Source organism: Seriola lalandi, unplaced genomic scaffold (assembly GCF_002814215.2).
Source record: "Seriola lalandi dorsalis isolate HSWRI2012SDOR001 ecotype SW California unplaced genomic scaffold, Sedor1 jcf7180002054581, whole genome shotgun sequence".
NCBI classification, from domain to species: Eukaryota; Metazoa; Chordata; class Actinopteri; order Carangiformes; family Carangidae; genus Seriola; species Seriola lalandi.
Genome location: NW_019525134.1, coordinates 3,737,619 through 3,749,122, shown reverse-complemented (window position 1 = coordinate 3,749,122; position 11,504 = coordinate 3,737,619). Strand labels below are relative to the sequence as shown.

Sequence of the window (11,504 nt, the reverse complement as noted above, 5' to 3'; positions counted from 1 at the left end):
AAAAGTACTTAAAGTACTCTGCACTCTGAGCATATGATGGATCATATTCTATCAATTTCTCTTCCGCTTCTCTTTCTCCCTTCAGCAACAAATCCCATAGGTGATCGCCTGTTACGAGAACGGCTGGAGATAAAATTCCACATTGAAGCTGCAGCAGTCTGTGTTGTAGAGGCATCAAGGAAAGCAGGTAGAACAGAGGTTTTATTGTCAGTGTTTCGATAGCAAAGCCGTAGATTAGTCAACAGTACAAACGACCTTACAAACATAGGAGGTAGTGGACACTGAGTCTTCACTGAGCGTTATAATATGCATAGAGAAATACTATGGCCATATTGACTCCATTTCAAATTTGTCAGAGGAAAACCCAAAGTTCCATGCTTTCTGTTTGTAGTGCAGAGTTGTACCATTGTTGTGCTATTGTAAATTCACATCTGCTTAAAGTATAAAAACCATACATCTAATAATATTCAGACCAACATATACATAATCATCAGTATATAACAGAATCACACTCATAAATACTTTGTATTATATGCTTCATATGATGCTGATTATTGACTTATGTAACCCAATAGGGGCATTTTACGTAAAGTTTGGCAATTATATGAATTCTGTTGGATTACATAAGTAAATGAACAATGTTACTGTTACCTATAAATGATGGGTGTTTCCCCTCCACACCCTCTTTCATGTCCTCTATAAACATTTTTCTTTGTGCACTTATGCTTCCTCCAGCTCCATAATCCCGTCTCATTAACAGGCACTCCTTGGGTTGGATGCTCGCAGTGCCACCCCAGCCAGAGTACTCCAGGCAAATGTGGAGAACTTTGCGGGACACGTTCCAGCTCTATTGATATATGTGGACGCAATCCGGTGGAGCCGCTTCGCACCAAAGGTGTTGTAGTGCCCTGGGAGGACTTGGTCAACCTGTTTAATGAATATGCCAGTTGTTAAATGATGTACAGTGCATGCTACATCAATTCCTAAATCATCCGTTGTGAGACACTCAAGCATTATTTCTCTGGATAAACACCAAACTATATTCATCAGTACATGATACGTATCTCTGATATAAGAATGATTTTTACATATAGCTAGTAAATATATAGATTTAGGCTACATGGAAATGACTTCATATTTCCCCTCTAAAATGTACATACCTTCCAGTCATAAACTTAAAAACATGACCATGAAAACTTTTAGCTGATGGAACTGGATACCTTGTGTATCAAAGAAGATGCTGGAACTATGAACTGAAATGGTTAGGCCACCTCTAGTGTGTTTCAGTGTTACCTGTTCGCTGTCGACCAGCCCAACCAGACGCTCGCAGCTGCTGATGTAGTCACTGACGCGGCTGTAGGGCAGCCAGTCAATCATGGCGCCGTCATACACTACGTCTCCACTGAAGAGCAACTTATTGTCTCGGTCGTGGAGGCAGATGCTGCCCCGAGAATGACCGGGCATGTGGAGCACTGTCAGCTGTCTGTCACCCAGGTTGATGACATCACCTAGACATATACAAACACAATATAACTTGTACCCTTATCACCAAATGCATCCCTTTCCCAGATTTACATCCAGATTAAATCATTGTCTTCCTCACAATCTGGCTATCTGGAATCAAACCAGGGTTATATTTTTGTTTTCCACATGTCACCCCATAACACCGTGACATTTGGAGTCTTGGATATTCAGTATATTGATTTGGTCCACACTGGGTATGAGTTGCACAGTGTGACAAAAGAGGGGAACTGACAGACTGAGATATTTTAACTGCATTGCAGCAGTGGCTCTGACACAGCAGAACAAGTGTGTTGACCAACGGTGCAGAACACACACTGTAAGAATGCAAAAGAGGGTAACAGGTCAAGTTTTGGTCCAAACTCCGACAGTGCAGCATCCTTTGTGATATAAGCTTTGTGCAACAACTATCTTGAAAGTAATTAATTATCTAAAGTTGCAGAATGTGGGTTTAACTTATTAGTGATTGATTTGGTGTGTATCTTCGATTGCTTGGTGGGTGTTGGCATGGTGGGGTGTATTCAGTCTCTGCATTCTCCTCTTTTCTTTCTTGGATGAAACAGAACCCATCAATCAGCAGCACACTGGCTTAAAATAGAGCTGCTTTGCAAGTGAAGATGACGAATGCGGAAATAGCTGCCACCCCTTTACAAGTAAAACGCCTCCGAAGCCTTCACACAGCCCATCTCATGTTGTGCAAGAAGACATTTACACTTGTAGAGGGAGGGGGGGGGAGAGCGAGCGAGAGAGAGAGAGAGAGAGAGAGAGAGTGTGTGTGTATGTGTGCGTGGGTGTGTAGCAAGTCATTTTTGGTCTTCTGCCAAATTCATTGTTCAGTAAAATCCTCCTGTGGGGAAAGCAGGGATTGCGTATAGAGCTTAATGTGCAAACTACAGCTAGAGTCCAGGCGCAGCCAGTAAACATCGTCTAATGGTATCGACCATAACGCTTATCTTCAGGCAAATGCATTTAGACCTTATGACCTGGTGTTTGATCACAGACCCACCACCCCTTATCATAAATCATATCTCCAAAAGCGGCCTCTCCTACCTACCCTCCTGCAGTATGTGTGTAGGCTGCACAGCCTTGACTTTGTAGTGCCTTGCCCTCCATCCTGGACTGGGAGACTCGGCTATCTCCCTGTCGCTGAGCCAGGTGACGGTCTCGAAGTTGTCTCCGTTGGCCAGGGCATCGACCTCGGCACTATGGACGCCCACCTGTTGGAACTGATGCAGACCGCCCGAGTGGTCGAAGTGGGCGTGGGTGGCGATGGCCAGAAGAGGGTTCTTCCTTTGCGGATCTTTGCCGAGCAGCCCCTTGTCGTCGATGTAGTCAGGTAAGCTCCTCAAGCCCAGACCAGTGTCTATAACCACGTCCTGATGTGTGCCGCGGAGCAGCCAGATGTTGGCCCGGTTCTCTGACTGGTAGAATCGCTCCTGGATCCAGAAGAGTCCGTCTCCGAGCGATTTGTGAGCGTACCAGTCGGCTGCAGACATCCCACTTCATGCACTTGTCGAAGTAAGCTGGTGTGGGTATTGTGCTGCCAGGTGATTTTGCGGCGGAGAGGTGTGACTAGCCTTCTAGCTAGGGGTGCTATGTTTTCATTGAGGTTAATGTGATGGGGGCCGCTGACACACCCTTGTAGGAGGAGAGCATGCTCATTGGGCAAAAGGGTGAGTGACGACAGCCTAAAACTCGCCACTATTGGCTGTAAAAGAAGTCACGCCTTCTCAGACATCACGCAGGGGCGGGGTGAATTAAAGCCACATTTCCACATGCTGAGTGTAGTGTGAGCATAGCGGTCCACGCCGGTGTTAGCAAAGTAGTACAAATCTTCATTAGACTTAGCTGTAAATTTAGTGATTTCAGGAGTTAGTTTACGTGCCGAACAAAGGATACAAGCGGGTCGTTGAATGTTAATGACAAGTAAACTCGAAAAGTGAAACATGGAGACTCAGTAAAGGCTTAATGCCGCTGAACAGCCCTGTAGTACATAGACTTTTAGGACTGTACGTCTCCACATTAGGAGCAAATTACTAACAGCCCCTTAGTGAGTATTACAACTCTCTGTATATGTTGATGTGTTTCCGACATAATATCAGTGCTGACCAACGTTGCATAGTAGGAAAAGTGAGAGAAAAGGCGACGCTGTGTTGCATTAACTGGTTGTGTCTGCACGTGTGTGACAGGGAAGTTGATTAAGGACATGTGGGCTCTGTGCTGTAGGTTCAAAGGAGGGTTGCAGCCATGGCAGGCAAGGGTCGTGGAGTGGCTGCCTTTACCTTCAACATTGAGGCTCTGGGCATCGGCAGGGGCAGCATGCCAGAAGCCAGGGTGGGGCCCAGCCCGTTGTTTCCAGTAAGTACCGACCGCACACTTACTTTCTCTCTCTATCTTTCTCTCTCTCTCTCTCTCTCTCGCTCTCTCTCTCTCTCACACACACACACACACACACGCATGCATGGACACACACACATACATACATAGGCACACTGCCTAAGTGCAGAGATCCCACGATGACATATCACATTGCAGTATATTAAATTCACCAATAAGCCCTTCAAAGTGTTCAATGGCACTAAATTTCAGAATGCACTGGTGGTGACGGATCACAGAAGCAGGAGAAATTTGCATGATCTTTTTAAACAAAAAGTATAAGCTAAGAAATATGTGTATTTGCATGAATAAAGTTGGGTAAAAGAGCATTTGTCATGGTCATGTTAAGAGCCTGTTTAAAACAGTGTCCCATTAAGTGCTTCCTCCTAGAACATCCTCTGCTATAACAGACAAATTATCAGCGGCTCAAGGATGCTCTATTATTTTCTGCACGATGCAGCAAATAGGGGGCCAAAAGGCAAAAATGACCTCTGGGCCCCTATCGACCCCTCTTCCTCATACTCACACAGGCCCTGTAACCAACCATGACATTGTGATATGATGGTATTTGTTCCCAAACAACTCTGCATTAAATCAGATAACCACAAACCAGTTGACACACCTGGGGCATTTGAGGCCACTGATGGTCAATTTTGCCTTATTGGATAGTAAGCCTTATTTTGTGTGAGACACCTCTGTCTACTTGCTCAAGTTGAAAGGCCTCCAAGGCCTTATATCATTTCATTCAGTTTAGGTTTAGGATCAGTGTAGTAGAATTTTGTACCACTACTGGACAGCATTTTTTCTGCAAACAATAAATGTAATTACACTCATATCAGTTAAAACCAAAATGTTATCTTTAATATAAAAAGGAGAAGGTCATTTTTTAATATGTTTCCACAGCCGCTCCATAGTGTTGATCAAAAGTAAACAAATCTATGTACAAAAAAGTAACATAACTGTCACACTTAATCAAAATGATCTCCTTTCCGCTATCTTTCCCCCTCCAGAATACAGACTTTAAACCAGTTCCGCTGAAAGTTGGCGAGGAAGAGGACTACATGTTGGCCTTGAAACAGGAGATGAGGGGAACGATGCAACGGCTGCCACACAACATCAAGCCTCAGTCCAATAAGGCAGGTGAGAAGGAGAGTAGTGCATTAGAGACCTGGCATCCAATAGAAATGCTATGGCAAGACAATTGGCTGCTGTGAGGAAAGATAATGCAGCACTTAGGAAATGAAGCATTTAATTAGGGTCATATCTGGAAACAGAGAAAGAGGCTGATTTATGGCAGAAATATTGGGTTACAGCTGCTGGCGGTTTTAATTTGATTCCAATGGTCTGGCCTTACAGGCCTTTCAGAGTTCCCTTGGTCAACAGTGAGCTAAATATATCCATAACAAGTAGTAGGTTTTTTCATAATTTCTTGTCCTAAATGTTGTCAGATGTATAATGTAGGTGCTTTGTGCTCACAAAACAATGTACTAACTGTAATTTCAGTGGCCGGGAGCTTGATAGATTTTATCTATGATAATAACTTGAAATATAAGCAAACTTGATTTATCACTGTGGCTAAGAATCAGGAGTAGCACCCAGTGGGTGGTGCTTGCACTTGTGTTTCAGCTACTGTTACTAGGGATGTGATGTGAGAAGGAATTGGGACTTGTGTATTGAGGCAAAACTTGGTCTTTTTTACGTGAAACAGAAGTGGAGAGATACACAGAGAGATACCTCAAGCACCGACAGATGGAGGATGAGGAATGGATCCCAGGTACTTGCATAACACACTGTAATGAGATTACAGCTATTTGAGAAAAAATGGAAAATAAAGTAAATATTATTCTTGATATTCTAGACTGGAACCTTTTCCCAAAAGAATTGATGCCCCAAAAGAAAAAACCTCGTGTTAAAGCAGGTATATTAAACCCCATTATGTATGTTATGACCTTTCAGTCTGTAACTATAAGGATAAAGACAAAATGCTTAAATCCAACAGGCACAAAGAGGAAAACAGTGTCACGCAAAGAAACACAGGAAATGCTGAATAAATTAGACGTAAGTTTCTCTTCACTTGTTTGTTCAACTACTGAGCATTACATGTTCTGTTCATTTTGTCTTGATGTGATTAATCAAGTTAGTGGATTATTATTGAGCTCAGGATGTATATGTACTTACCAAGAGATATACATGTCCTTCTGAGCTAGCTAATGTCTTACAGTAATAATTTAATCCTAACGTCTATATTTAAGGAACTGGCAAAGAAAGATGAGGGGAACCCTGAAAAGTCAGATGACGAGACCGAAAAGAAAACAAGGAACGAGGATGGAGAGGAAGAAATTGAAGAGGAAGAATATGAAGAGGATATTGAAGAGGTTAGATTAATAATGATGACCTAATCTTTTTTTGCCAAATCTGCTAAAAACAAGTTGAATGTGGATGATATGTAAGAATCAGTCAATTTGACTTTATCCATTTCCTTTGTTTCTTTGTAGGAAAATGACTACATAGAAAGCTATTTTGACAATGGCGAAGATTTTGCTGCAGACAGTGATGACAATATGGATGGTGAAGCAACGTACTGAGACAGCATGACTCAACCATGCAAACTCAAGCGAGCGTACGCTGTTTAAGTTAACAGTCATTATGTGATTGTTTCTACTGGTTAAATATTGTAGATACGTTGGAAATACTGTTGAGCAGAGTGATAGTTTTTTTTGCATTGTGATCTTGAGAAGCGAGCTTTCTTTTAATGACTTATGTAAATAAGAAATGCCACTATGTGTACACTGGCAATAATTTATTCAAAATAGATGTATTTATTCTCCAGCCTGTGTCACATTTCCACAAGTTGAAAGGCACATACTGTCAACAACACAAAATGCTTTGTCATAAAATGTGAACACAGTGAAAATAAAAGGGCTACATAACAAAGTCTAAAATTTCACATAATTATAAGTACTGTATGAGTGTCATTGTGGGAATACTGTGCATTTCCCATCTTCCTCACCATGCTCTTAGAGGTTTTTTTTTTTTTTTTAAATGGAAAAAGAAAAGATTTCTCTTCAAGCAAGCTCAAATTAAGGAAACTTTCATGGCTTTTCAGAGACATAATTTGACTGCAACTCCCAATACTGATAGTGTAAGTAAAAACAAATGCTCAATAGTGGTGAAATAAATTAATTCTGTATTAAACACAGTGGCAGCATTCATACTTTTCCAACAAATAGCATTGAAAAATTACTAACATGGCAAAAAACACAGTTGGAATAAACATCTTATGTTTGAGAGTAACTCTGTGGATGTGGTTTCTAACCACATCCACAGAGTTATTGATCATCTTAGGGTGTAGCCACTGATCCATCACTGAAGAAACAGGTGAGAGATCTGCTCTCCTTGGACAATGTTTGTGTTGAGCTTACTGAGAATGCAGCAGCCCAGCTGAAAACAAAAACATCACCTCAGTTCTCCTGGCTTAGCTGATTACATGAACTCTGGAACCTGTCCATCAGTTCAGCCTATTATAACATGTCTGTCAAAATGGACACAAATATAGAGGAGACAGGTGGACCCATTTCCAGCCCATCAACATTCCTTGTTGAAAAGCATATAAATACAAGTGGACAGACGCAAGAAATGATTGTGGCCACACCCTTATTCCTAGTCGCTCAACCCTATAAAAATGACTGTAGCACTATCGAGTGACTGTCCAAGTCAGACAGATTGCATTGTATTAAGTCAATAAAAATTATTAAAAAATGGGAACATCCACTTATTAGGCTTATTAGGTCTCTGAGTTAGCAAAAAAGTTATATGTAAAGTTATAATCCCTTGCTATGTTTTGTCTTTCCCATTGTGTTCACCATCTCCTGCTTTGTCCACACCTGGTCCCTGGGGATTCCCATTACCCACACTTCCAGCATTATGTCCAGGTCCAGCCCCTGCATGGTTATGTTCTCCAACATGAGAGTCCACATTACTGTCATGGTGAGATCCATGATACATGTCGCTTTGAGCTTGTGTAGGAATGCCATGATGGCTGACATCAGCTTTCATTAGAACCTCATAGTACAGCAAATAAAACACAGGCGTGACTATACCAACAACCAGCATGATGGCCACTGCTGTCCACCATCTCATGCCCCAGTCAGCTCCATAATAAGGGTCCTTTCTCTGAACGGGTTTATACTCTACTTCTGCTAGCAGCGGCTGCTGCTGCTGCTGCAGCGTTAAGGAGGACACAACTTCATTCAGGCTGCTCCGAGACGGGCCTGTCGATTTCACCAGCCGCTCAATGTCCTTGTCCTTCTCCAGGAGAAATCCTTCTACACTGTCGGTAGAAGAAGAAGAGGAGTCTGTGGAGGACTCAGAAGGGAGGGAGGTAACAGGGGAGATCTGAGGAAGGCGTCTGGCACCTGAGGGGGAGGCAGATTTAAGAGGACCAGTGCTGTGAGTCTCAGTGAGGACGCTGAAGCGCCTCACAGGAATCTTAACTGAACGCAGGGCAAAGAAGTCCTGCTCTGTCAAGAGGTTGTTGGCACGCTTAATGTCAGCCACCTAGGGAACATAGAAAAGATGAATTTAGTAAAGTGTTTACAGACAAAAAATGCAAATTACTGTCCTATGAATATTCTGGATTATGAGACAACCACTAAATTAGAATGGGCCTCTTTTAACACAGTGAATAAAATGATGCATATCATAAAATATAAATTATCTTCAAACTTCTATAGACTTCTGTAAATAACAATCCAACATATTACATGAAAAATCTGTAAAATAAAAAAGTAAAATGTGTTAATTTGGTAAACACTGTCTATAGGATTAAATGTGTTAACCTCTCATACTCTAGTTAATCAATTACCCTGGATATATACCACGGATATGTTGATGCCACAATCTCAGGCATTAACTGATTAATTGATTCGTAGTATCATTTAACCGCCAAGAACATTTTAATTACTCTGAAACCATATCCATGTTGTAAACTTTCTCTTGTATCTTTGATCAGGAAATAAATAACTTCACATCTGATGTTGGAGTACTCTGTTAGATAACAGAGATTAATTATTGATTCTATAAATATTCTATAAAATATGTCAAAATAAAAACCTCCTGTGCATCCTGAGATACACTCTGTTGTTACCTCAGGACTCTAAAGACCTGTGAGGGCATGGAGGAATCTCGATGTTAACAGAAGGTTTGGAAGAATTGGATAACGTTTTGTATATGTGTGTGTGTGTGTGTATATATATATATATATATGTGTGTATGTATGTATAGTGATATAGTGGGGTCCAAACATCTGAGACCACTTCATGTTGCTTTAATTTCACTTTCGGTGCAGTCTGGAGCATCAGTCTGTCTGGAGACTGTGCTGGTCTTAATTATTTGAGTAGACAGTACTACTTCCTGCAGTACAGTATTGTCCTAATAATGCATCAGAGAGTGTAGACACAGAATTTGTCCCAACACTGCCTTTTTACACACAGAAGAGTTCTAAGTAATCAAGAACAATTGGGGAACCTGTAGAAGCTGTTTGCATGAACTTTCAAGGCTTAATTTGCTTCCATTCCTGAAGGGAAGCTGTCTGAAAATGAAAGATACAGACACACAGATCTGAGCACATACGTACTGAGCAATGGTACTGCAGGGCAATGCTGTTCAGAGTGTCACCCTCTTGGATATCTCTGGTCAGGTAGATAATATCGTCCATCCTTTCTCTGGAAGTGCTCCTCCGTAGCCTCTCTCTGCCACGAGGCCGCAGCTCATAGCTCTCCCCATCCTCCTCTGACAGGTCATTCTCTGAGCCATTGTTTCCAAACAGATAGGCATGACCGCCATTGGCAGGTTGCACCATGGTGGCTGACTGGAACCCATAGTGCTGGCTTCTACTGGACATTTTTTCTTCACTGTATTGGGAAGAGCAGAGATAAACTTGGGTACTGAATCCTAAACTTGTACAGCATGTTCTTTAGGGATACCAAAAAGGTATGCTTTACCCTGGGAGAAAAGTTAGCAAAAACATTGTTTGATCTAATTAGCTACTTTGGTGAGTCAGTGTATAACTTAAAACACTGGGGGGCTATCCTGAAGACATGGCACATTCATGCAAGGCACACAAGCAAACCTTCACTACTGCAACATGGGTCATGAAAGGTTTTACCATACATGTAGGTGACTATGAAGTCATAGTTTGCATCAGGCAAAAGTTTACAGTGGACTTCTTTATGAAGGTGCTACCACTTAATACCATTACAGCTGTCCATGTCATCCCCAATGTGACCACTTACAAATCGCACTATACAGACATAAAGAGACTGTGAATAGAAGATGGCCTATTAGAATTGTATGACACCATACTAAACCTAACATGCAATTCTTTCTCTGGAACCTGCAATTAACAAGTGTAGGCAGCAGGAAAATTCACTTACAGTAATTATACGTCTCTTGGCATTTAGCAAGCCAATCTCTCTGGCTGTCCAGGACATTCAAGTTACAGTAAAGCTACATAGCGTCACTTATCATACTGGAAGAGGCTACGAGCTTATCAGTCTTCTAGATGTCAATGTCCTCCGATTATATAACATTTCAGTTTCGTTATCCACCATGGCTATGGGAACATCTTATCAGATAACATTATCTAGCCATTTTTACCACAGCTTTGATATAACAAAAGCAACAGAAAGATCAGATTTCATTCTTAGTTACGAGTTTGAACCAAATGTCATATTCCTGACCAGCGCTGATGTAAGCTAAGTTAGCAGCTAGCAATCCAAGGTGTTAGCCATAAGGACACCTATATCAAGCACACATCGATGTCATTAACTAGCAAGGCTTGCGAAGTGTTAACGTCAGGGTGGGTAAAAGCTCAGGTTAACTATTTAACTATGCAATTAGCTATAAGTAAAAAACAACATACTGATGCTACACCGCTGTCTCGCTCACCCCACAAAAGTCCAGTCGATGTCGTCGTCCACTTCGACCATCAATGTAACTTCAACAACTCGTTTCTCTAAGCAGCCAAATCAATGTCTTAAATGAATATCGGTCTTGTGCTGACGGAAGTGTAATGTACAGTGCACGTACACAGTTCGGCTAGTTAGCACAGGCTAGGCTAGTGCTAACTAGCGTCCACCTATGTTAGGTGGCTAGTCAGGTTTGGACAGTTCTATCGGTCAGTGGTCAAAGTTGATGAATATGTTTGGAGGAAGTCGTCAGCAACTGCCTTTACCTGAAAAAGTGAGCATTGATCAATCAGTTGTCCTGAAAAATATCCATCCTACTTCCAGAGGATTATCTTCGGTCTCACCTTGTAGTTGGTTTGTTGCTGCTACCGTTCACGCCACGTCAACAGAATATTTACGTAATGACGTTATCACTGACGACTCCAAATCGTTCATTTGTAATCACAAGATGGCGCCAAAAGTCAAGTTAATATCTGATAAAAATCCCCACTTTTTAGGAATGGACGGTGCATTTACTAATTCTGGATAGAAATTAGTGTCTAGTTAATTCTATATTCAGACTCCAGTATTCATACCCGTAGTTTATTTCAGCTAACGTAAGCTAAAAAAAAAACAAGCTAGCCATCGTGCACAAAATAA

The 11,504-nt window shown here is 41.6% G+C and overlaps 3 protein-coding genes across 5 annotated transcripts; 1 reads left to right on the top strand and 2 right to left on the bottom strand.

Annotated features, from left to right (window-relative positions):
- Positions 1 to 188: 188 nt before the first annotated feature.
- Positions 189 to 3,135, bottom strand: mblac2 (metallo-beta-lactamase domain containing 2). Its single transcript, XM_023418210.2, has 3 exons — positions 2,576 to 3,135; positions 1,294 to 1,508; positions 189 to 927 (listed from the first exon to the last, which is right to left on the bottom strand). Exons 1-3 carry the CDS (start codon positions 3,015 to 3,017, stop codon positions 754 to 756), a joined length of 831 nt encoding a protein of 276 aa, XP_023273978.1. The 5' UTR covers positions 3,018 to 3,135; the 3' UTR covers positions 189 to 753.
- A 181-nt stretch (positions 3,136 to 3,316) lies between these two features.
- Positions 3,317 to 6,849, top strand: polr3g (polymerase (RNA) III (DNA directed) polypeptide G). The gene is made up of 8 exons (XM_023418386.2): positions 3,317 to 3,571; positions 3,748 to 3,879; positions 4,908 to 5,037; positions 5,606 to 5,671; positions 5,756 to 5,815; positions 5,897 to 5,955; positions 6,150 to 6,272; positions 6,393 to 6,849. The coding sequence occupies exons 2-8, from the start codon at positions 3,769 to 3,771 to the stop codon at positions 6,480 to 6,482; spliced, it is 639 nt and encodes a 212-aa protein (XP_023274154.1). The 5' UTR covers positions 3,317 to 3,571; positions 3,748 to 3,768; the 3' UTR covers positions 6,483 to 6,849.
- Positions 6,683 to 11,252, bottom strand: lysmd3 (LysM, putative peptidoglycan-binding, domain containing 3). Of its 3 annotated transcripts, none has more exons than XM_023418381.2 (3): positions 11,132 to 11,252; positions 9,533 to 9,809; positions 6,683 to 8,454 (listed from the first exon to the last, which is right to left on the bottom strand). In XM_023418381.2, exons 2-3 carry the CDS (start codon positions 9,797 to 9,799, stop codon positions 7,732 to 7,734), a joined length of 990 nt encoding a protein of 329 aa, XP_023274149.1. In that variant the 5' UTR covers positions 9,800 to 9,809; positions 11,132 to 11,252; the 3' UTR covers positions 6,683 to 7,731. The 3 variants fall into 3 exon arrangements, with proteins under 3 accessions (XP_023274149.1, XP_023274150.1, XP_023274148.1); XM_023418382.2 differs by lacking the exon at positions 11,132 to 11,252 and adding an exon at positions 10,820 to 11,126; XM_023418380.2 differs by lacking the exon at positions 11,132 to 11,252 and adding an exon at positions 10,846 to 11,126.
- Between the last annotated feature and the right edge of the window lie 252 nt (positions 11,253 to 11,504).